This window comes from Denticeps clupeoides, chromosome 7 (assembly GCF_900700375.1).
Source record: "Denticeps clupeoides chromosome 7, fDenClu1.1, whole genome shotgun sequence".
NCBI classification, from domain to species: Eukaryota; Metazoa; Chordata; class Actinopteri; order Clupeiformes; family Denticipitidae; genus Denticeps; species Denticeps clupeoides.
Window position 1 is genome coordinate 14,440,209 of NC_041713.1, and position 23,995 is coordinate 14,464,203.

The window sequence follows — 23,995 nt, forward strand, 5'->3', positions numbered from 1 at the left end:
GTACAACCTTTGGGTAAAATCTTGTATGCATCTGAATCTGTGTTGAAGATCACAGACAGTTTAAACAAATTATAAAATTATTTTATTGAATTACATTGTGACTTTTTATAGAGAGGAATCAAATTATAAATGTTACAAAAAATCCAGATTATTGAGCCTGTGGACAGGTGGTACGGGTATGTCCGGGCTGATGACATATCCCACAACTCCTTGGTTTCTTGGCTGCGGGCGCCTTGTTTGAAGTAGGTCCAGGTTTTTTTCCTCTCTTTCCCCCCTCTCCGTTGCTCAAACCGGCGAGAACTGTAAGACAACAAGGAAAATAAACGGACTGTCTAATGGCATTACTTAAAATCATATTCTCTGCTACACCATCATCTAGAGAAGAGAAGTGTAGGTCAATGCTTGGACTGCCATTAAAAACATCAACATGATTCAGTTGTGCCTCAGAATTACAGCCATTATTTCATTAGTTAGTTATATATTATGTCATTTATATAACTAAGTCATTAGTTATATAAATGAAAAATGAAATGCAATTGAATCCAAAACTGTTCTCTATTAGTAAGAAGTAATGTTGTTACTACTAACAATGCAACATTGTGATAACAGTGTTAGTAGCTAAAATAAAGTTATCTGTAATGATAGTAGTTAAAATTAAAGTAGCTAAAATTAATGCATATTATACACTATATGAACAAGAAGTTCATTATTATTGAGGCGTGAATAATTACAGAAAGCAAATATCAGTGTGGACAAAGCAGATTCACCTGGGGGCACATTTTCATCTACCCACTGGAAGAATCCACACTGCTGCTCTCGTGGTTTCCCACATGTGTAAAACATTCGCCCTTTGTTAGGTCCATCTTTATTAACAGTCCTCGATATTGCAGGCTCATTGCAGTTACACTGCACGTCCCCGCCATCTCCACCAGACCCCCTGTTGGTGCCTTGATTGTTTGAGTTTCCAGAACCGAATGAGGGCCTGGGAAGTTGAGTTGGTTGGGGGGCATGACTCCTTCCTGTCTGCCCTCCTAGGTCATTTTGTTGGTCAGCCCAGAGGAAGAATTTACAGTTGCCAGTGTTGCACTTGTAAAACTGTCTCCCCTGATTGGGACCTTCTTTCCGCACTGTGAGGAGTATGGCTTCTTGGCCACAGTTGCACACTGTGGTGTCATTGTGGATAGCAGCATGAGGTTGGTTTGTCCAGGCAGGTGGTGGGCACTGGGCTGGCATTCTGCCATGGTCAGCTGGTGGCCTGGGCCCTGGGTTGACTCTAGGTTGGGTATTTTGATGGGAAGCCCCACTGTTGTTGCTCTCACCACCAGATTCCCCTCCTGCTGCTCTCAAATATTTCAAATTCAGGACCTCTCTCAATGTCTCATCACATCCGCCAATGCATCCTACAAATTCAAGGGGCATCATAGGAGGAAGACTTCCCCTTTTGAATTTGAACTTCAACCTGCATAAGAACAGGCGATACTGGGTTTAATTTGACTAAACTGATGCAAATTCAGTCACCTAATGTGGCAAGTAGAAAGCAATCATATAATACATACATGTGAACAGGCTCTGGCTGACAGGTTGGACAAATGCTCTCATCCCTGCAAACGTCCAGCACTGTGTCGGGGAACCACACAGCAACTTTACAGGCAGGATAGCCCATACATGACAGAAATTTGCTGTAGAAAGAGAAAAGACACAGTGAGAGGACGATAGGCACAGAAAAGATCAAAATGCTGATTAAATCATTGTTCTGGGTGGTTCTTACCCTGAGCCATCTTTTTTCGTTTTAAGGACCATGTCCCTTTTACACTGTGGACATTTGCGGACAGGCATGGGCATCTCCAGTTCCTGCTCTACCTGCTCAGTATACTCTTGAGCCTGGCCAAGGTAATTTGATAAAGCCTCATCTAGCCTGAAAAAACACACACACACACACACACACACACACACACACACACACACACACACACACAAAATAATGAACACTCACTCAGTCTCTATCCATCCATAACCACTGAATCCAGAACTGGGTTGTGGCTTCCGCAGCCCATCCTGGGATACTGAGAGCAGGGCGGGGCACATTCACCATTCACTCTGCTATCCAGCTGGTATGTATGCTTTAGGGAGGTGGGCGCAAACCATAGAACCCAGTGCACGGAAGTTGCACGGAAACTCACATAAAGGAGCTGTTATTTGACCCATGACCTTGGAGGTGTGAGGCTACAATGCTAATGTTTCATTCACTTTTTTACAACAGCAAAATAATGCTGACACATTAGACACAATAATGTCTAAAAAACAGCATCCCAAGGAGGGTTCACTAATGCCGGTAGTGTGGTTGGCAGTTTGCTTTACTCACTTCTTTGCCTTTCTCACAGACTCTATAAAAACAGCCTTGTATTTGGCCACATGATGTCTGAGTACTAAGGACTTGTCCTTCTTCCCCTCAGAGACAAGTTTAAGGTCTGCCTCCAGCTCTGCTCTCAGGTTAGGCTTGGACATTTCATAACCCATTGAATTATAACCTGCAAAATTAGAAAATAGTAACTTACAAATTCTACCACAACATATGAACAACATTAAATTACTGGAAAAAATTAAGAACAGAATGTGATCAGCTATTAAAGGTAATAGATATATAGAATATACAGTACAGGCCAAAAGTTTGGACACACCTTCTCATTCAATGTGTTTTCTTTATTTTCATGACCATTTACATTGTTAGATTCTCATCAAAACTATGAATGAACACATGTGGAGTTATGTACTTAACAAAAAGTGGAGACATGGCCTCCACAGTCACCGGACCTGAACCCAATCGAGATGTTTTGGGGTGAGCTGGACCACAGAGTGAAGGCAAAGGGGCCAACAAGTGCTAAACACCTCTGGGAACTCCTTCAAGAAACCATTTCAGGTGACGACCTCTTGAAGCTCATTGAGAGAATGCCAAGAGTGTGCAAAGCAGTAATTAGAGCAAAGGGCGACTATTTTGAAAAATAAAAATAGAATATAAAACATGTTTTCAGTTATTTCACCTACATGACTGAGAAGGTGTGTCCAAACTTTTGGCCTGTATTGTATTTACACAGCATGCCATATACTTCAGTACATTCTGTACATACTGTAGATTCCACTTAAACTAAAGCTATTATAAGATCTCTTTAATGCAATTTCCTCACATTGAATAAAGCTAATCATTGTACTAAACATCGTAGGTTGAAAGTTCATACCTTCCACTAGACCCATGCCAAGCTCTCCTGGAAGGAACCTCTGGTCAGCAGTCAACCCAACATACATTCGGCTCTTGATTGTCTCAATATGTTCAGCATGGGTTGCATCAGTGCCTGTTAGGCCATGTCAGTCAGACAGAGTAAATGCTTACTGTGCAGTCTGTAATGTCTATATTGAACAATTTCCCCTGACAGAATGGTCATACCAATGCCATGTTTCTCCATGAGGGAGATGAGGTCAGCCTCCGTAAGCAGCTGTGGTGGGCTTGTCTGACCATCCACCATCTCTATTGCTGTTGGTTGGAACTGTGAGCCTTGCTCATACACTGGAATTAACTGTTAAGCATAAAAAGACACATGTACATACACACATCCCTATACAAACCAAGTCTTAAAACAAGCTCATGCTCAGTGGTACAGCTGGGGTATAAATCCATTTTACCTTTGTGTACCACTTATCATAGGGGTAAACATCCAGATAGTTCCTTTCAAGGATCATGAGACCACTTGCAGAGAACCTTTCTTGAGCAATGTCAATATCAACAGTGGTTTCTTGCCCCTTAGCATCCTGCGAACAACAGGCCAGGAAGTGGCGGACTATGAACTCGTATACTCGCTTTTCATTTCCCTGTTGAGAAATTATAACAAATATAAGCTTAACACTACATGCATCAAGATCAAATGAAATGTTTTTTTGTAATGATGTCAAGTGCTGATAGTCACCTGAAGGTTATTTGTGTATTTAGTTGGGTGAATGGGGGGATGGGCCTGATCCGATTTGTTTCCATTTCGCGGTGTAGGCCCACCCCTGTCCAATATACCCTGAGCAAACGAGCCCCAATCATTATCCTGGGTTTGCTGCTCCACAAGAATGGTCAGGTTCAGATCTTTTGGGAACATGTTGGTCTCAGTACGGGGATAGCTGATAAACCTGGAGGAAAATGAATAGATTAAGTCGAGGACAGATCGGTATTTACTCAGTACTATTACAATTCAGTGCCCTTACCCTTGCGTATACAGTTTTTCTGCAATTTTCATTGTTTCCTTCGCACTGATTTTCAGTTTTCTTGAGGCCAACTTTTCAAGTTCCTGAACATTGTTAGATTAAAACATTAGTCAAGCAATAATTAATTATGCTGGTTTTGTTGAGTAATGTAAGTTAACTTACAATGGTATCTAGAGGTAATGGCCGCCATTTGTTTTTAGGTTTGCATGTAACTGCAACCACTGTGGCTGTGGTGTTCTGTCGTAAAAAAACAAAAAATATTAAAGTTTTGCTTTTTCTTGTTGAATGCAAAATATTTAAAACCAACCAACCTCCATGCAAATCTGGTACAGCACGAGGCATGCTGTGTGGCTGAAGAGACGATGTCTTTGCCAACCGAACTCCACAGAGTCTTCATCATTTGGTTCGTGTACCACTAAAGACAAAATTTTGTTCACAAAACAAATGAGAACCAAAGTGTAAAGCTGCAGCTTATTTATGAACCTATATCTGCAATGGTAATGCTCCCTTTAGTAAATAACCTACCTTTAATTTTAAAGAAGGTTTCAGGTATGAAGGCTTGAATTGCCTTGAAACGCTCCACCACAAACCCCAGAGTGGGAAACTGGCAACTTCCATAGCTAATCAGCTGATTGGCCAGAGAATCTGGGAAAATTTTCTGCAAACGTAGGGTCTGAAACCTGGTAAAAGATGCACCTTTAAAAAAAGAGAGAGTCTGTTAATATTTTCTATACCTGCAAGATTAGTCATGTTCTGGATGTTCTACTGGGTCCGTGGTGGCCTAGCGGTTAAGAAAGCAGCCCCGTGATCAGAAGGTTCGAATCCCGATCTGCCAAGGTGTCGTCCCAAGACACTGTTTCCTGGGTGCTCACCAAGGGTGATGGTTGAAATCAGAGGACACATTTCGTTGAGTGCACAGTGTGCTGTGATGACAATCACTTCACTTTAAGAAAACAGTAAATTCATTACTTACCAATACGCAAATCCAACTCCTGTCTGACATCCACTGCATCACTGACATGGATATCTGGCTCAGTCAGGGTTTCACATGCTCTCCTGATAGAGTTTGGTGTGATCTCAGAGAAGCGAGCTCGGAACACTTGGACATTTGGCTTTACTAAAAAATGTAAATATACTATTTTGTAAAAAGCATACTATTCATTCTACAATGACAGATGTTCAGTAAAATAATGATGAAATCCTACTGGCCATAAAATCTGAAATGCACTCACCTGCTTTACAAACATCAATGATCTCAAACCCAATATTTTCTCCCTCCCTGTCACAATCTGTCCAAATGACAAGAGCCTGGCACTGCCTGACCTCTCTTTCCAGGGTCCTCTGTGGACATAAACCAAGGAAATCATATCACATATTATTGTGCTTTTTGAAATATATAAAGACATACGTAACAAAAACCGAAAGGACCTTAATCTGTATGAAGTTCTCAGGACAGTACTTTTCAACCTCTGCATCAAACAGCAAGACTGGATTACAGCTGTGCCTGCAAGATCAACATTCCACATAGAAACCATGAGCAAGATCAAAACCATTACCAACGTTCTACTAATTCAGTGCGAGATTCTGTACCATTTTTGAAAAGGAGCTTTAAATTCCACACCCAAGAGGTGTCCAGAAACCGACGTCATTACCACTGTTACATTCTGCAATGAGGCACATTTAAAAACATGTTAAAGTGTTGTATTGGCATTTGCTTATTTGTGTGTGTTATTAAAATGGCCCTTACCTGTCCAAACAGGTTATATTCAAACTCATATAATTTATTGTAGACAGAATGGCCTTCTCTCTGTAGAGAGAAAAACAAAATAAAATACATGATGTTTTACTTACACCAAGTACTGTTCATCGACTTAAACAGCTCACAATGAGTACTGCACGAACACTCTCACCCGTCTCGATCTTCCGCTGGACATGATCTCGGCTATTCCCTTGGCAGCATCGTTTTTCTCCGCAACACAAAGGACTTTCTTGATCTGAGTTCTTCTCATCATTTTCTCGGATTCTCGGCTGCAAGCTCGACTCTGTCCTGACAACGTTCGTGTCACCGAAAAGAGCGATCTCTGAACAAGGCGGAGTGTCATGCTCAACTCACTCGCAGAGCAAGCAGTGGCATTTTAAAATCCGATCGGTCAAATTTCGTTGCTGAACTTCAAAACTACGCCTCTCAACTTGAACTTCTAAGCCGTGGTACTCCAGTACTTCAGCTAGCTATCCTCCCAGTGAAGGAAGCAATCAAAAGATGTTTTATGATCCCCTTTCACAGGACAGGCTGAAGTTATAACCGTAAAGTCGAAGCTTTATTTTGTTCTAACACAAGAAAAAAAACAATACAAATGGCTAGCTGGTGAGCTAACGGGACTTACAAATTCGGCGCCTGTCAAGAGCAGTCGTAAACAACTGTCGTAAATATCTACCGTAAAACGATTCCCGTGTCGTAAAGTGTGTTATAAGCTAAAGGTGCGTATGTTCGAAAATATTAAATAATAAGAACACTTCTGTTTGAATAAAAGTTAGTCTCTGTCTTTTCTTCATATTTTTCATAATATTTGTATTTATATATAATCTATCTCTTAGATTACATATAATCTAATCTCATAATCTATCTCTTATTATTAAAAATTATACAAATTATTAAATTCTAACAATGAACTGATGTAATTTATATGGATGGATGATTTTTTTGTTAGCCGTATTTATTAGTTTAATACTGAATCAGCCAATGCTCGTGTGTTATGTGCATCTCTCCTGGATGAATACTTTTTTATACATTAGATAGATTTCACATCAGATCACCTTGACGTTTGATCTGAAAATCTATCTGGAATTGCTCATAGACTTAAAAAGAAGATAACAGTATAATAGAAAATGCAACTTCATAACAATTAAGGGTGACTTGTTGTCTTTTATGGTTGTAAGAAAATAGATGAAGAAAGATATGGGGTGGGGGGGTGGCTTACAAATGCAATTGTTTAGCTCGATTCTACCGTGCAATTGTCATTTCTATAATTTCTGTCATTGCTTCAATACTAAAATCGTTTCAGACTGTAGAATTATGTGGAATTATTATCATCGATGTGGAGTCACGCACCGCGAATGTCACGTATATACGTAGGGAAACTGTTAAATAACCGACTCCCAAACAGTCGTAGCGTACACGGTAACAAGCGTAGGCCTATAATTTCTTGGAATGACCAATTGTAGGCAAATGTCTGTTTCTCAAGCTGCCAGTTTTCCGATTCCGTGGCCAAACCTGGCAACACGGCTTCCGCCGACATGGTCACGTGGGACACGCCCGCTCGCTGCCTTTAAACATGGCTACTGAGTCTATGTGTGCGGACCTTTCGTGGTTTTAATTGCGGCGTTGGCTGAGAAGGTACTTTTCTTTCTGCCGTTTCGCAGCGACAATGGCTTGATTTACACAGGACGAGCAGAGGTGCTGGCATTTCCCCAGCACGCTGAGTGTAGTGTCTTGAGCTGGGTTGTTGCTCTGCTGACAGATGGCTTGTTATCTGGACATGCCGTGAATTACGATCGCGTTCCGTCATTGGCGTCCGCCAGAGTCGCTCCATTCAACAAACTATGTTTTCTGGTCAGACGCATATACGTCGTGACAGTGCACGTAGAGAGGAAGTGGCTGCAGTGGTGCTGGATTTCTCCTGATGTCCTGTCACATTCTGAGATAATATGATTGGCTCACCAGACGTGGTGGCTTTAACCAAAGAAGATGATTTTGGAGAGGTGTACCCGGATCCGTCTGTGCTCCCTGAGGACTTTTCTGTGCCTTTGTTCGCTCATGCCGCAAACGCAAATCCCTGGACGAAGACGTCCTATGCAAAATTTTCAAAAGACTTCATTCTCATATCCGAGTTTTCGGAACAAGTTGGCCCACAGCCATTACTTACTATTCCAGAGGATCCAAAGGTATGTGGAACATTCGATCTCAACTATTTCTCACTGCGCATCATGTCTGTGGATTACCAAGCCTCATTTGTCGGCCATCCTCCGGGTTCCAGCTACCCGAAGCTCAATTTTGTAGAAGACTCCAAAGTTGTTCTTGGTGACTCAAAGGAAGGTGCTTTTGCTTATGTCCATCATCTGACCTTATATGATCTAGAAGCACGTGGCTTTGTCAGGCCCTTTTGCATGGCATACATTTCAGCTGATGAGAGAAAGATCATGCAGCAGTTTCAGGAACTTTCCTCCAAGTTTTCCAGAGCCTCTGAATGTTTGAAGAGCGGGAATCGAAAAGCTTTCGCGAATGAGCTGCAGAAGAAGCTGAAGGACCTGGAGTACACCAGGTCAGTGGTGCACAAAGAGACAGAGCTGCAGAAGATGAACAATGGGTGTTACTCCACGCAGGCGATTGAGAAAGCTAATGAGTTGGCAAATGTTGAAAAGTCCATATACGAACACAAAGACCTGCTGAGGCAGATTACGTCCTACCCCAACAGGAAAAGGCAAGACGTTGAATGTCTCCAGCCCGAGTCAGAGGCGCCTGCCAAGGCAACTGGCTCAGATGTTGCATTTCCCTTCAACCATTCGGATGCCGAGCATAACCCTGCTGATGGAGATGTTAGCGATCCGCGTCCTTCTTACACACCCCAGCTTATAAAGGCCAAGTCTGCCAAATGCTTTGATAAGCGGCTAAAGACTCTTGAGGAACTCTGCGAACTGGCCTCCTTCCACCAAACCATGGACCAGCTGAAATCCATTGAGAAGTCCTTCAGGGGAGACCTTTGCTACATCTACACCAGCCAGATTGACCAGATTCTCTTGGGCAAACAGAAAATAACAAATTTCCTCTTTGAGAGCGACTGGGGCAATGGGGAGCCTGCAAAGCATTTCGAAGTAGCCGGTCTCATCCCGCATTTGGATCTGCCCCAGGCCCCTGATGGCTCTGGTGAACCCACGTCTCTGGAGACGTGCACCTCTTTTGGAGACTCGGTTCACATTAAATTGGAACTGGAATCTGTTGATGGACCAGCAGAGTCCAGCCCGTCCGATCTTACTCAGGAAACCTCGGAAGATGCTGCTGACATAGAAACGAAAGGGAGTTTCAGCAGCGACAAGAGCATCGAGACACTTGGAGCTGTAAGCCCGTCAAATCTACACTCTCACCTTGACGTGATGGGAAGGCGTGGAACAAGTGACGAATGTTCTGGCACAGAAAACGGCATATTTTTTGACCGGAGTACAGTCAGTTCTGCGAATGCTCCATATGAGAAGTCATCCGCCCAGCCAGGAGCTTTTTCTTTGTTAGATAATGACTCCACTGTTGATGTGTACCACACCGAGACCCTTGTTAAAGTTGATACAGCCTGCTGTATGGGACAGGAGGGCTTCATCTTTGAAGAACCTGAGCCAGTGCACCAACGTTGCGGTGAAACCGTGGTGAAACAGGAGCCTCTGTCTTTACTTTATGGGGATCTTGCGCTGCAGGTCGACTTTGCTGGGGGTGAGGCAGCCCATGAGCACAGCCCCTCAGCAGTGTTATCTTTTCCCAACACTCTTTCAGAGGACGTGGCTCGAATGAACGTGGAAGAGTCCTCAGACACCACCAGTTACATGAGCATCTCCACCAGCTCCGATCGGGCCCCTTCGCCTCTCGGCCATGGCAACCCTGTCACGGTGAAGCAGAAGAAGAAGGCTGGCCAGAGTGCGCTTAAGTTCATTAGGCAATACCCTTTTGCTCAGCAAGCCATCTTCTGCCTCCTGAGTGGAAGAACGCTCGTGGTGCTCGGGGTCGACGAAGGCACCGTAAGAAAGCTGGTGAATGCCCTATCCATATTTGTACCAAATCTTGGGAGGTACGCAGAACAAGTTCAGCCATGGCTCTGTTGCCCATTCCAGCTGACTGACCTGCAGAGATGGAAGCTCATTGGCCTTCAGAGGTGAGCATTTCTGTATTCAGGTAGTATTTACTGTAATAATGGGTGTAGGTCTAATGTGTAAGTCACCCTTTTTGTGGATTTTTAGGATTGCTTCACCTACTGGATCCAGCATGCTTTATTCATTGAGCCGCTACAGTCGATACATAGGTATTCTGGATGCTGACAACAAGACTCTACGCTGCCCAACATATAAAGGGACTCTGATTGGCCACATTGCCGACCACAGGACTCAGATCAAGCGTGGCAGCACGTACTACCATCACGTGCAGAACATGCTGACCCAGCTGACGGCAAAGGCGTTCCTCTACACCTTCTGCCACCATCTGCACCTCCCCCTCGGCCTGGAAGATGAAGACGCGGTGGTGCAGCGCAGGACTACATTTTTGTACCACCTGGGCTTCAGCGAAGAGGAGAGTAAAATAGTGCACTACTTAAGTGGCCTCATCAAGCAACGTTACGTTCAGGGGCCGTGCCAGAGAGGAATCCAGCCAGTCTTCGCTTTTAACTACACCACCAGCTGCTTATATAAAATCTGAGTTCTGAATGTGTCCTTTACCGGATTTCGGTGCCCTCAGTGCTGTTACATCATGCCCAACCCCCCTTGTGAAATCAGGAGACCAAAAAAAAAAAAAAAAGTGAATGTAATGTGACAGTTTTTGACGTTTTATTTTACAACAGTGTTCCTTAAGCATTCCAGTAAGAGATGGTAGTATTTAATGATATGGTCGTAAGTGTCTGATTTTTTCCAGTATGTCATGAGTAAGCATTTTCTTAAAAGTTCCATGGTGTTTTAGGTCAATTAATGTAGTTGGAAATGTATGTTCCTGGAAGCACAAGAGCTTATTGAATGTCTTTTACTTTTCACGTCTAAATGATGAACTTTGTGCCAGTGGAACAAAACAACCTTGTTGGACACATGGTCTTGGCCTGCAGCGTCCTACGGTTTATGTTTTAGGATTCCAGCCATTTTATAAAGGCTTTCCCGTCTGCTGTATGGATGTGTTGTGATGATTTTTTTTTTTATTGCCTTTTTCAGTGACCATTAAGTGAATTTATGCAGATTAATGCTTTATGAATTAGTGTCAATAGAATAGGGGGTAAAACTGTTCTATTGCAGTTGGCCTTAAGTATATTTTTCCATTCAGATGTATTATTGAATTGTCATCGGGATGGAATGTACATGATCTGTACATGTACACCATCTCAGATTTAAGGAATGGTTTTGCTGCTTAAATACCTCAGATTTTGATCATTCTGGGTCATAGTCATTTAAAGCCTTGTTTCAATGTCAGCTCTGTAAGGACCGCTACATTGATTTGGCTTAATTGCATTATTTTGGGAAGTATGCTGTTTGTCTGAAAACGCTGGATCTTAATTACTGGATTTCAACATTGTTTGCATTCACTTGACTAATGGCCCCGGAGTAAAATTGAATTATTGATTAACTGCAGAGGCACACATCGCCTTTTGGCCCGTGTCTTTCCTCTTAACAGAATTAGACGTCCGTGGAAGTCACGGGGAGTTCAGAGAAATCGGTTTTCATTCTAACACAGTTATAAACACAGGGGGAAATGTACTGCATGAACAAATGTTACAGTGTGACTTGTGTGGAGTTGAGTCACACAATTTGCATGTTTCAGAATTAGCCTCATGTGTGTAAAATGCCAGGATCTGTTCACACCGGTCTGTCATACCCCACTGCTGTGGATGTTTGTGGAAGTCTAGCACTTGTTTCGATTCGATATACTCTTGTCTAAGCGTTGTCTGCAAGTCATGGCAGCATGAGTTCTGACTGAGTGACACACTGGATGCTGGATGTGTTGTGCTGATACTTGTTTGTCAGGTAAACTATGGCCATAAACGTCTATGTATTTACATGCCTTGATATTTAGTTTTCTGCTGCAGAGTGACTGTCCCACCAGTTCATGAAGGACCACAGTCAGTTGGATCTAAAACTGTATCATGCCTTTTTCTTTCACAATATTCCTGGAAACCTTGTAAATTATTGCCTGGTTAATTTAACTGAAGTCAGTCAGTGAAGCTTAAGCCATAGAACAGCATGAAGCCCCCAATCCCCTCCTCCTGTTTCCCAATAACATTTCAAGTCACATTGCAGCTTCTTATACATACATATTTAATATTACATTTAGTATGAGTCTTGTATTTGTCCAGTGACAGTAATCAAGTTTGTCAGAGTTTAATGATGTGTACTCCACTGTGATGATAATCTGTACAACATGCCATTAAACACAAACCCTTCTATACAATTCCCACGACTGGAGTACTTTTTGAACTATATGTGTGTATATACTGCGTATCAGGATAATATCACTTTAATTACCTGGACCCACTTCAGTAAATTTGCCCCATGCCCCCCCCCAAATAACTCACAGACGATGGCTGATGTTTATGAGATTTGCTTTTATTAATGTACTTGTATTTCCTCAAAGATGCAGTGGATTTACGTGCAAATTGGAAGCTTGTTAGCAAGTTGTCCATAAACATGAAGTAATTTGCAGAAGGATATGAATTGTTTCACATTTAAAAGGACCAGGCAGCAACAGAATTGTGTTTCTTGAAATTTCTTGACACTATTTTGACATCAAGTGTTTTTGTAACTCATATTAGTCATATTTGTTCCACAAAATATGCAACCGTGAAATAATAATTTTGGTATTACAGTTCAGGAAGCCCAGGCATTGGAAACTTCCCAGCAAAAGCTTCCACCTCCCCTCGGATCTCCTTGATTTTCATTTGGTATTTCTCACTTTGCTCCAGTGTCTCCTTAAACTCTTTCAGGGTGGCCTTAGGGTTCATGCTTGCCTGGATTTCCAGTGTCATCTCAATGCCTGAAACAGAAGCTTAATAAAATCAATATGTCGACCTGGCTTTCCACATAAAGCCACAGGGGTTCTGTCGGCTCTGCTGCTGTTAATATTTTATGTACTCTGTAATTAACCTACCTCTGTGGATGAACTCAGCAACCTGGCGGAAATCCTCCTCCGCTAATCCTCGGGACGTCAACGCAGGGGAGCCAAACCGAAGGCCGCTGGGCCGGAGAGCACTTTTGTCTCCTTCATTTAAAAAAATATATTATTTTCTAGCAGATCTGCTGTAGTATCTCATGATTACGAGAGTATCTACGCATCTTCTCACCTGGGCAGGTGTTCTTGTTGCAGGCAATGGCACAGGCCTCTAGCACCTTTTCAGCTCTTCCTCCGTCTGTGCCATTTGGTCGCAGATCCAGCAATATAAGATGATTGTCGGAGCCACCTAAGCAATATAAGGCATTCCCTCCTTTTACTGTTTCCAATAACGCAACTCATAAGAAAAAACAACTTTTTTGGGGTTCTGAAGATCCTCTTTGGTAGGCTTAATTTGAGTCATGAATAAAATAGTGGCATTCATGGAGTGAGAATCCCTGTTTGAGATGCGGCACATAAACACAGTCACACCCCCCATCATGTGGAGAGTGTGGACGTGCTAATACTGAGTGTGCGGGGGTTTTAAATTTAAAAAATATCAACCTGATGTTTTTAGAAGACATTCTTACAGTGCAGAAAAAATATAGACTATAATAATATGCCACTGTGCATCTATATAAACAGATACCATAATATACTAATTATAATAATATGTGTACTGGTTTAAGAATAATCAAATATTTCTACATACGAAATTAAACAAAGAATTGGTTGTTTTGTGTGGTTTTGGGGAAGAACACCTCACCAGTCACAATTTTGTAGCCCTTATCAATCAGGGTGGACGCCAGAGCTCTGCAGTTTGCCAGCACTTGTTTCTGGTAGACCTTGAACTCAGGAGTAAGAGCCTGCTTCAGAGCTACAGCAACTCCTGAAATTTCCATGTACAACACATCAAACATGAGTTCATTGTGCTTGTCTGTAACTGGTTGCAATGACATCACAAAGCAGAAGAAGAGGATCTACATCACAAACCTGCGATTGCATGGTTATGAGGGCCACCTTGTAGTCCTGGGAACACTGCCTGGTTGATCAGGCTCTCAAGGTTGTACATGGTCTCCTTGCCAGATTTTTGGTCCACACTGCGCACCCCTGAACAGCATATTTTATACAGATCTATGCATCTATTGTATAACCACTACAGGTTTGTGTGGGACTGACTAATCTGAGGGACACTAACCCCTTCTGAAAAAGATGAGACCTGCCCGACAGCCTCTCAGGGTCTTGTGGGTGGTGGTGGAAACGACATCACAGTGCTCAAAAGGAGAGGGAACCACTGAAGCTGCGACTAGGCCACTGATGTGAGCCATGTCTGCCAGGAGGTACGCTCCATTCTCATCTGCAATCTTTCGCAGCCGACCATAATCCAGGTTGCGTGAATAGCAGCTTGTGCCTAGGAGGTAGAACAGTGTTCAGTACAAAACTTGAAATACTCAAGTTTTGCAGGTGCATAATGGCTGACCTGTTGAGTCATCGTTTTTTAGGCTATAGATTGATCAAGTATAGTGCAAGGTCTACAAAATGTGCTTTATTTGTCTTGTAGCATTATGTACCAGCAATGATCATTTTTGGGTGAAAGAGGCGAGCATTCTCTTCCAGACGATCGTAGTCAATGTAGCCAGTCTCTGGACTGACCTGTAAATATGAAACAGATAGGAAAACATAGGAAAAAAGATAAGAACTAACATACCTTGATCCTGGGCTTTTATTGTTAATCAATTGCTTGTGTGGAAAAGTATTCACCTTGTATGGCATAGACTCAAAGAAGATTGATGTTGCAGAGATTTTCTTTTTATCGGTCATAAAACCATGTGTCAAATGACCCCCATCAGGAAGGTCAAGGCCCATAATCCTCCCGTGAGGCTCCACTATGGCTGTGTACACAGCAAAGTTGGCAGGTGACCCTAAAAAAACCAAAACAAAACAAAAAAAACGGGACAATTATGTCACAGTTCTCCCTTCATCGACCAGCACTAGACCGAAACCAGCAGACAGACGTACCAGAGTATGGCTGCACATTTACACCCCATTTAACGGGATCAAGTCCATAGACCTCCAAAGCCCTTTTCTGGCACAACCTCTCCAGCTCATCCACAAACTCTGTTCCTCCATAATATCTACAAAGTTATATACATGTATATATTTATATAGCTATATATATATATATTCACACACACATACACTTTTATTTAATGGCAATCATAATATTTTGCAGTACATGTCCACACTGGTTGTATTGTTACCTCTGACCAGGGTATCCTTCAGAGTATTTGTTATTCATGCAGGAGCCCAGAGCCTCCAAAACAGCACGACTGGCAAAGTTCTCAGAGGCTATGAGCTCCAGGCCATAGATCTGCCGGTTCTTCTCCTTCTTGATAATTTCAAAAACCTTTATGAAAACAAACACAAAAGGCAGTATTATCGCTTTTTTTAATGTCCAAGTTCTGATCACTTATTTTTTTAAAAGTCTCACCTCTGTGTCATTGGTGCCGAGTGGTTCAAGCATCATTTTATTATGGGAGCCCCAAATATCATTGTCATCCTTCGGACCACAGTTATGAGCCATGACTGCTCTGTTCCTGTAATACAAATAAATATGTGGCGATGCATTCACATGTACCCAACTTTCTTTCAATTTACATTTCAAACTTTCGCTTTGGATAAAAGCGTCTGACGTGATTTCAGCACGTAAAAAATAAGGCGACACACAAAAACGTTAGTTTTACAAATAACCCAAAACACGCAAACCTGCCACCAGCCTGTCCCTGGAGTGGAGGAGCCGCGTTAAACATTGACGAGGCAGGAGTTCTATCTGATAATTCACGAAAAGACAAACACGCGCGTTGGCTCTGAGTGGGGAGCAGACTTTCACCCGTGACGCGGTCACGCCGTGCGCGTTAACGCCACGTTCGGAGCCTGGAGGGAGCGCGCACATGGCTGACATGGGACGTGGTGAAATATGGCGCCACACCAGGCCGCCCGGCAGGACTTATGAATAATAATGTATGGATATGACGTGTCTTTTGCCCGCGAACAAGGACAAAACGGAGCAACGAGCAGCGTGTGGCTTACCCTCAAAAACGTGGAGCTCCTGCAGAGGAAAATCGTCGGAAGTTTTAACCAGCGAACGAGGCTCCTCGGAGAAATTCCGCCAAATGCAACCGACCAATCAGGCGAGAAGGTCCCCACACCTCTCCAGAAACCCGCCCGGTCAGGCGCAGCTCCACCCCGAAGCCGCAGAGCAAAGAGAAATAAAGTCGTTTCGACTGGACGTTCCCGACTCGAATTGGTCTTGGTATGTGATAGTGTTTTAATTCCATGGTCTTTGCCATTTTTTTTGGCAAACTATAATAAGTGAAAGTGAAGTGATCGTCATTGTGGAACGCTGCAGCACAGCACACGGTGACGTAACGAAATGTGTCCTCTGCTTTTAACCCATCTTCTTTGGTGAACATTGGGCAACCATGACAGGCGCGGGGACGGTGCTTTTGCTCAGTGGCACCTTGGCGGGTCGAGATTTGAACCGGCAACCTTCTGATTACAGGGCCGCTTCCTTCACCGCTATTTGTTTTTTTTTTTTTTGCCATAACGAGGATTACTGTTACCGATCCTACACGTGAAATGTAAATTGTACACGTATGTCGGATAATTGTCGTAATTGAAAATGTGCGGTCCGGCAAACGCCTTCGGGTACGACGACCAATGAGCAATCACAGCGAAGGACCGCCTCCTCCGGCGAGTCAGCCAATAGCGGTCCAGGATATGCGAAATACGGAAGTAAACGGGTCGCGAAACCGACCAGGAGCGTTTCCCCCCCGGTGTCTCATTTTATGTTCCCGGTTGTGTGAAATGCTAATAATAAATATGATTTGTATTCAGTGTTGGTCAAACTCTCACAGTGGAGACCCTCCGCCAACACAGTCCTTTATATTAAAAAGCCAACCTCACCACAAAACATCAGGTCCCAATTAATAAAAAAAAGTTAGTCAAGGTGATTTACTTAAATAAAACAACGTTCCAGTAATTAGAAATGGAGAATAGACTAAATAGATTAGATAGAATGGCAATGTGGGGGCACATATTATAGTAATCCAGTAATCTAAAATACAGTGCAGTTTAATGTATATTTCCCTGCTTCTTGGGTGCTAGTAGCCTAGTGGGTAACACACTCGCCTATGAACCAGAAGATCCAGGTTCAAATCCCACTTACTACCATCCCTGACTTTTTTTTATTTTTTTTTGCTGCCGTTTCTTCCATCCCCAGAAAAATCAGGCCCGATTTACACTTTCACCAGGTTGGCCACATTTAACGACCCACTTAATGGGGGTAGGAGGAGCTGCTAGGGCGGGGCTGTCACATCTATCCAACCCCTCCACCTGCCTTTGTTCCACTTAACGAACCTATTCAAGGCAGGATTGAGGTGAACCCAACCAGGAGGATAAATTTGTGGGCACAAGCCACCTTACCTCCAATTGACAAAGTTCTGTGGATGCAGAATGAAACGTCTCTACCTTAAAGAAAGAAAGTCCAGTTGCCATGACTCAACTTTCAGACAAATTCACTGAGAATCTTCTCAGACATTGTGTCCCTGAGCAAGACACTTAACCCTGAGTGTCTCCAGGGGGGACTGTCCCTGTAACTACTGATTGTAAGTCGCTCTGGATAAGGGCGTCTGATAAATGTTGTACATGTGAAATTGAAAGCTTACATACGCTGTTAACCTGCTTATAACCTGTTGATATGATTTTTAGGGATAAAATATACCTGAGAGAAAATGAAAAATTAAGTAGGTACAGTCTGTCCAAAGTAAACCGTACTTCAAGCGAATATCCTTTTCCTTTTAGGAAACATGACCACAGGGTTGCTTCCACTGTGGTTATTTACCAGCTTTTTTCTTCACAGTGCTATTAATCAATTTCCACTGATAAATACATTTAAATAAATACCACACATATTTTTCTCTTTGCTACCAAACTGTAGAAACTACTTAATAATTGTTCTTTGGCCCCAGCACTGGGAAAGCAACCCCCCTCCCCCCTCTGGCCAAGACAGACCAATTTATTTCAACTTTTTTCTATTACACATTTGGCTTTATTCTGGCAACAGTGCCACTTTGTTTCTCACATTACAAAAATAAATACCTTTCCTTTCCCCTCAATAATCATTAAAAAAAACACCACAATTTGTCTTGCAAGGTTTAAAAAATGTGAGTTCTTAAAATATTAGCTGCTGTTCAATAAGCAATATACAAAAGGAAACTTATAAATAAAAAAATAAGTATAAAGATCTAGCTCAGTATGTTTATTTCACAGCATTGGATAACACTTTGAAGTGAAGTATTCATATATTTTATACCATTATGGGTAACATTAATCCAATTAAATAATATTAAATAAATAATTACATTACTATAAGACAGGAGTGAAAATGCACTTAGTTTATTGCAACAGTTTAAATTACGGGTGTCTATGACCTAAAAACTGGGCTTGATAGCAGCATTAACTGAGTAGGAAGTGCCATAACTAAATGGCTTCCGGGTTTCTGTTACCATTAGAGAAACCTTCATATATTTATCTTACATAGAATTTTTATATATTACAATGGATGTAACTTCATCCTTGTAGCTCGTCTTTAAAAACTTGCATCCGAACTTGTCAGCACCAGTCCATAATGCATGAAAATACTTGAGATTCATCTGTCATCATTTGAGTGATAAGGTATGGAGTCCTTTAGCTGCTGCTGCCGCTGCTGCCACTGCATCTTTTGCTACACAGAGAGAGCAAGAAAAGCAGAAAACATTATGCAGCTGCAGGAAAAACAGAGGACTGTTGTGTTTGAAGGGGTAACATTTGTGATGTGCCTTAATTTAAGCATAAAAACCAACACATGGTAAGACTAATGAGAAAAACATGGGCAAAACACAATGTTGGGCACAATCTTACACAACATGATCTGCCCTGTAAAGTTTTACATTTTGAAGAAAAGTTACAAGTTGAATAAAATTGGATATTTAAATTTTTCAATCATATTTAAAAAAAAATGTTTTCACCATGGTGCCCAAGCCAACTCTCCATGTGTATTTTTTCAGTGGCTAAGGTGTTATAATATAACATCAGATCATTAACTCACATTTCCTCTCTTCATCCTTTTTTCGTGCAGCTTCCTCTCTCTGTTTACGAACAATAGCAAGCCGGGCAAGGTCTGCTTTAGCTTGATCAGTCTTCCCAGCTAAATGCATTTTCATGTACCTTTCCTTTGCTTTTTGTTTCTCTATTTCTTCTCTGGAGAGGAACAGGAAAGAGCCCAAATGAAAGAGGCAGCAATCAGACGTACTGTGAGACATTGGACCGTGCCTTACCGTTCTCTTCTAGAAAGCTGCCGAGGTTCCTCCAGCTCTATGTCAGCAACTTTCTTGGTTTTCTGTGCTGCTCGGTTTGGATTTTCGATATCTATCAAACCCTCCACTCCTTTTCTCTTCTGAGAAAAAAGAAAATCTGATTCTGGATCACCTTATCAAGCTGCACCACATATTTCCTGAAAGAGGGGGCATTGTATTATTAATATTGATAAGCCCACCTGACTTGAATCTTCATCGCTGTCTTCAGATGCTGAGCCTTGGAGTTTATCTTCGGTCACCTGAGCATTTGTAGATGTTCCATCCTCACCTACACCACCTTGTTCTTCTTCAATCTGTAGTACAAAGACAATGTCACCAGGTGTTTAAAAAATGCATCATAACCATTTACACACAAAAATAGTTACTGTGTTAAACACAAAATAATCTCATAACTTACTTTCTTACGTTCTTTTTCAGCTTTCATCTGAGCATCTATTTCCTCAGGACTTGTGTATGTTCTCATTCGACCCTTATGACCGCCTTTCCTGCCTGAATTAATACATGTTTAGACACACTGAAGCGGTAATGCCAATTAAAATGATTTTACAGAAATGTTCTAACTTTTCCCCAGACAAAAGCTGTTTTAATGCTCTTAATCTGACAGCTAACAGAACACTCTATACGGTCTTGCCTGATAAGGCTGCACTGCTACTCAGACAGACCCATATGTGGGACTGAATAAATCAAACGATTTTTAAACGACTCTCTAACTTCAATTAAACCTCCTTACCTCCCTTTGGCATTTTGCTCGAGTTAAAGTTCAATAAAGACACGTGACGTTGCCCGCATATGTGTATATATAATGCTTGTCAAAAGGACCGGATCCCACAGAAAGGCAACGCGCTCCTTGTTAATCAGAGCTCTTCGGTGAACATGACAAATGCTCGGGGCTGCCCACCGATTTCCCTGTGCGTAAAATAATTTTCTATGCGCAGATGCCAGTCCACGCAACATTATATGCAGGGTGCAATCATTTCACATATTTTGACTATTAAAAGTGTCGACAGAAAACGACGCGTCGAACGTGCTCCGAATGCTTTAATATTATTCATGTTCAGGCAATAACGAGGCTATCTAACCTGATGCAATCGAACGAGGCCGAGAGCAACGCAGCGATTTCAAATAAAATCGAAAAGCATAATCACAAAGGCGACAGTAGCAAAGTTGGTCAAATAATTATATGTCTAACGCGTCTTAATTTTTCCGCGGTTCATGTTGTTATAGTGAATGCATGCGTTCCGTAGTATTGCGTAAATTCCACGAGGCGCTGCACGAGAGTAGAAGGTCCCCACGGCATATGACGCAGAGTCCAAGCGACGCGCTGTGTAGGCGGTAGGAAAATACGCGAGTCGCTTTCTTGTTGTTCGACGTTGGATCTGCGAAGCAGCAACAATAATGCCCAAAGTGAAGAGGAGTAGGAAACCGCCTCCAGATGGATGGGAGCTCATCGAGCCAACGTTGGACGAGCTGGATCAGAAAATGAGGGAAGGTGCGGTGTTCGTGCGTTTGGATGATAGCGGGCGGCGAGGCTAACAAGTTAGCATGTTGTCATGCCATTAACAAATTGCCATGGACATCGGTTATACTGTAGTGCTCGGGATATGTTCTAATATATGATATTGTTCGCAGCCGAAACTGAGCCACACGAGGGAAAACGGAAGGTGGAATCGCTGTGGCCAATATTTAGACTACACCACCAGCGGAGCCGTTACATTTTCGACTTGTTCTACAAAAGAAAGGCCATCAGTAGAGGTGTGTACCGTCATCGCGTTTCTTTTTCTGGTCCGGAATATTTAAACACGAACCCTTGAATCATTCTAGTGTTTGAACGTCCTTCGTGGCGACGTAATGTGAGCTGATTTAGTCTTTCGGTTTTCGGGGCGTTCTTCTAACGTTGTTGGTTTGTTTTAATAACGTTTTTTTCAGAGCTGTATGACTACTGCATCAAGGAGGGCTATGCCGACAAGAATCTCATCGCGAAATGGAAGAAACAGGGCTACGAAAATCTGTGCTGCCTTCGCTGCATTCAGACCCGTGACACTAACTTCGGGACCAACTGCATATGCCGAGTGCCAAAAGGCAAACTTGAGGTGCTAAGTTTTAATATATATGATTAGCTAGATGTTAACTAGTGCTGCACGATTAATCTAATCGCAATCGTAATCGCGATGTCAGTCTGTGCGATTACATGATCGCAAAAAGCTGCGATTTAAATGATTAGTACATGGATTGAATTGGCAACATGTCACTCATTCTCTCAAAGTTTGCGAGCTGACTGAAGTCTCACTTCAGTCGAATGTGACGTGTTTGGTCACATGATTTTTGATTCAGAGACATATGGGTAGACGCCGCATGACGAGCTGCATCGTACATCAACGTCGCCGCCATATTGCGATAGGCTCTGCTGTGGCGTGAAGCATATACATGTCTATGGAGAGAAGTGCATAAAAATGCCTCACTCTTGTGCTGCTTGGGGCTGTACAAACCGCTGTACGCTACAAACCAGATCCCGGGGGATTACATTTCATAGGTAAGGCTGGACAATTGTTTTGAATATATTTGGCCATTATAAAATCCCGCTAAGTCTTAACCTTAGCTAAGATAGGCTAAGCTAGCGAAGCTATTCATTCCTGTGTTCAAGTGAGCCTCCAAACAACGTTTTGGTTAAACATAGGCATTAAATATTTAGACTGTTTTTAGCTGTTTAATGAACTTTTCTCAAACTTTGAAGGTTTCCTAAAGAAACTCACCTCAGTTTACAAATCTTAACCTTAGCTAAGCTAGCAAAGCTATGCATCCCTGTGTTCAAGTCAGCCTCCAAACAACGTTTTGGTTAAACGTAAGACCTATAATACGGGATTTTATAATGGCCAAATATAATCAAAACAGTTGTTTAGCCTTACCAGGGTTTGTCGTTTGGGCATTTCAAGTTGTTATAAATAGTTTGTACATTTCACTTTGAAATTAAACATTTCACTATTAGTAATTTGTCTGCGACTTTTCATTGATATACAAGCAAGTTCTCTTTATCATATCGCAATCGCAATATTGATCTCAATAATTGCAATATGTCTCTTTTTTTTTTTTTTTTCCCCAAATCGTGCAGCCCTAATGTTAACCTTAGTTTTTTTTTTTTTTTTTTTAACTATTTCACCCTCAATTTCACTGTTTAATTATGTGGGGGTTGAATGTTAAATTGGCAGCCTGTTAGTTATTTTAGAATAGATTAATTCCTGATACAGTGTAAAGCGGGAAGGGCTTTTTGTTTCTAACGTGGGGTTTCGTTTTTAACAGGGGCGAATCATCGAGTGCACTCATTGTGGATGTAGAGGCTGCTCTGGATGAATTTCTGACCGCCGTTAATGGGACGTCAAGCCTTACGTATATTGAAAAACTGTTTTACTGGGTCATGCTGTTCATCATTCCTGACCGATTGTCTGCAGTGCACATTGTGAATGGCCACTGCTGTTTTGTTTTTTGTTTTTTTTCTCTCCTCCTTTTGTTGAATTTTTTTTCTTCCATTGCTCAACTGTCTAATTTTAAATAAAACTGTATGTGAAATATTTTGTTTTTACTTTTTTTTTTTTTTTTGTGGTGCATGTTTTTACTTTCACACACAATTAGGTACATACAAGTAGGCCATAGATTTTTGTCTCATAGATTTAGCCTCAAAATGTGTCTGGCTGTCTGGCCGTTTTACATATTTTGATATTTAAATTTAAAACCGTATAATTTTCCAACAGGGTATTTTGGTACTGTGAATTTTTTATTTATTTACAGCTTGACACATAAATTTTTTTTGTTTTTGTAATTTCAAGAAAAAGACAAACCCTGAAAGCATGCATTTAAATGCTGTGGTGGCCTAGTGGGAAAGAAAATGGCCTTGTAATTGAAAGGTTATGGGTTCACATCCCAAAGTGCCACTGAGGTGCCACTGAGCAAGGTACAGTCCCCACACACTGCTCCCCGGGTGCCTGCCGTGGCTACACTGCTCATCAAGGGTGATGGTTAAAAGCAGAGGACACATTTCGTTGTGTGCTCTGTTTCACAATGACAATCACTTCAGTTTTACTTTCAATAGCAACACACAATAAATAACATGAATGAGAATCTGCTTTAATATCAAAAAAACCATCAAAAGGCATAGATATATACACTAGACGACGTGTCGCTTTGAATACAGGCGTCAACAGAGCCGCCATCTTGGGAAGGGCTGGAATACAGAATTAAACAAACAACAACGGAAAAAAGCGGTTCGTTCCAAATGTCAGACATACATTTACGACCGAGCAGCAAAAACATTGATAGAAAAGCGTAGCATAATTTAATGTTCAAAATGTAATCTGCACATAGGTATTTTTTTCATTCAAAATAAACTTACTACACTCCTACTACAAGCAGAACAATGCAAATACAAACGCCACAAAAATGGCCAGCAATGTTAGCCGAAATATTTTTATATTTC

General features: G+C 41.9%; 5 protein-coding genes across 6 annotated transcripts; 2 read left to right on the forward strand and 3 right to left on the reverse strand.

Moving 5' to 3' along the window:
- Nucleotides 1-59: 59 nt before the first annotated feature.
- Nucleotides 60-6,641, reverse strand: top3a (DNA topoisomerase III alpha). Its single transcript, XM_028986950.1, has 19 exons — nt 6,150-6,641; nt 5,987-6,046; nt 5,830-5,903; nt 5,668-5,743; nt 5,472-5,580; nt 5,213-5,356; nt 4,765-4,935; nt 4,551-4,654; nt 4,402-4,476; nt 4,240-4,322; nt 3,957-4,164; nt 3,676-3,861; nt 3,440-3,569; nt 3,234-3,347; nt 2,363-2,528; nt 1,769-1,915; nt 1,557-1,679; nt 768-1,459; nt 60-300 (listed from the first exon to the last, which is right to left on the reverse strand). Exons 1-19 carry the CDS (start codon nt 6,339-6,341, stop codon nt 149-151), a joined length of 3,006 nt encoding a protein of 1,001 aa, XP_028842783.1. The 5' UTR covers nt 6,342-6,641; the 3' UTR covers nt 60-148.
- Nucleotides 6,642-7,416: 775 nt separating this feature from the next.
- Nucleotides 7,417-12,418, forward strand: smcr8a (Smith-Magenis syndrome chromosome region, candidate 8a). Its single transcript, XM_028986539.1, has 2 exons — nt 7,417-10,151; nt 10,237-12,418. Exons 1-2 carry the CDS (start codon nt 7,945-7,947, stop codon nt 10,685-10,687), a joined length of 2,658 nt encoding a protein of 885 aa, XP_028842372.1. The 5' UTR covers nt 7,417-7,944; the 3' UTR covers nt 10,688-12,418.
- A 134-nt stretch (nt 12,419-12,552) lies between these two features.
- shmt1 (serine hydroxymethyltransferase 1 (soluble)) lies at nt 12,553-16,294 on the reverse strand. Of its 2 annotated transcripts, none has more exons than XM_028986761.1 (12): nt 16,205-16,294; nt 15,606-15,711; nt 15,376-15,521; nt 15,134-15,249; nt 14,876-15,036; nt 14,686-14,767; nt 14,313-14,525; nt 14,108-14,224; nt 13,881-14,003; nt 13,308-13,424; nt 13,115-13,225; nt 12,553-13,000 (listed from the first exon to the last, which is right to left on the reverse strand). In XM_028986761.1, the coding sequence occupies exons 2-12, from the start codon at nt 15,696-15,698 to the stop codon at nt 12,828-12,830; spliced, it is 1,452 nt and encodes a 483-aa protein (XP_028842594.1). In that variant the 5' UTR covers nt 15,699-15,711; nt 16,205-16,294; the 3' UTR covers nt 12,553-12,827. The 2 variants fall into 2 exon arrangements, with proteins under 2 accessions (XP_028842594.1, XP_028842593.1); XM_028986760.1 differs by lacking the exon at nt 16,205-16,294 and adding an exon at nt 15,881-16,032.
- A 2,125-nt stretch (nt 16,295-18,419) lies between these two features.
- On the reverse strand, nt 18,420-20,823 carry pdap1b (pdgfa associated protein 1b). The gene is made up of 6 exons (XM_028986512.1): nt 20,261-20,823; nt 19,928-20,019; nt 19,710-19,823; nt 19,492-19,610; nt 19,263-19,414; nt 18,420-18,899 (listed from the first exon to the last, which is right to left on the reverse strand). Exons 1-6 carry the CDS (start codon nt 20,271-20,273, stop codon nt 18,835-18,837), a joined length of 555 nt encoding a protein of 184 aa, XP_028842345.1. The 5' UTR covers nt 20,274-20,823; the 3' UTR covers nt 18,420-18,834.
- Nucleotides 20,821-23,093, forward strand: bud31 (BUD31 homolog). The gene is made up of 4 exons (XM_028986513.1): nt 20,821-21,019; nt 21,160-21,282; nt 21,457-21,620; nt 22,825-23,093. Exons 1-4 carry the CDS (start codon nt 20,926-20,928, stop codon nt 22,873-22,875), a joined length of 432 nt encoding a protein of 143 aa, XP_028842346.1. The 5' UTR covers nt 20,821-20,925; the 3' UTR covers nt 22,876-23,093.
- Nucleotides 23,094-23,995: the final 902 nt, after the last annotated feature.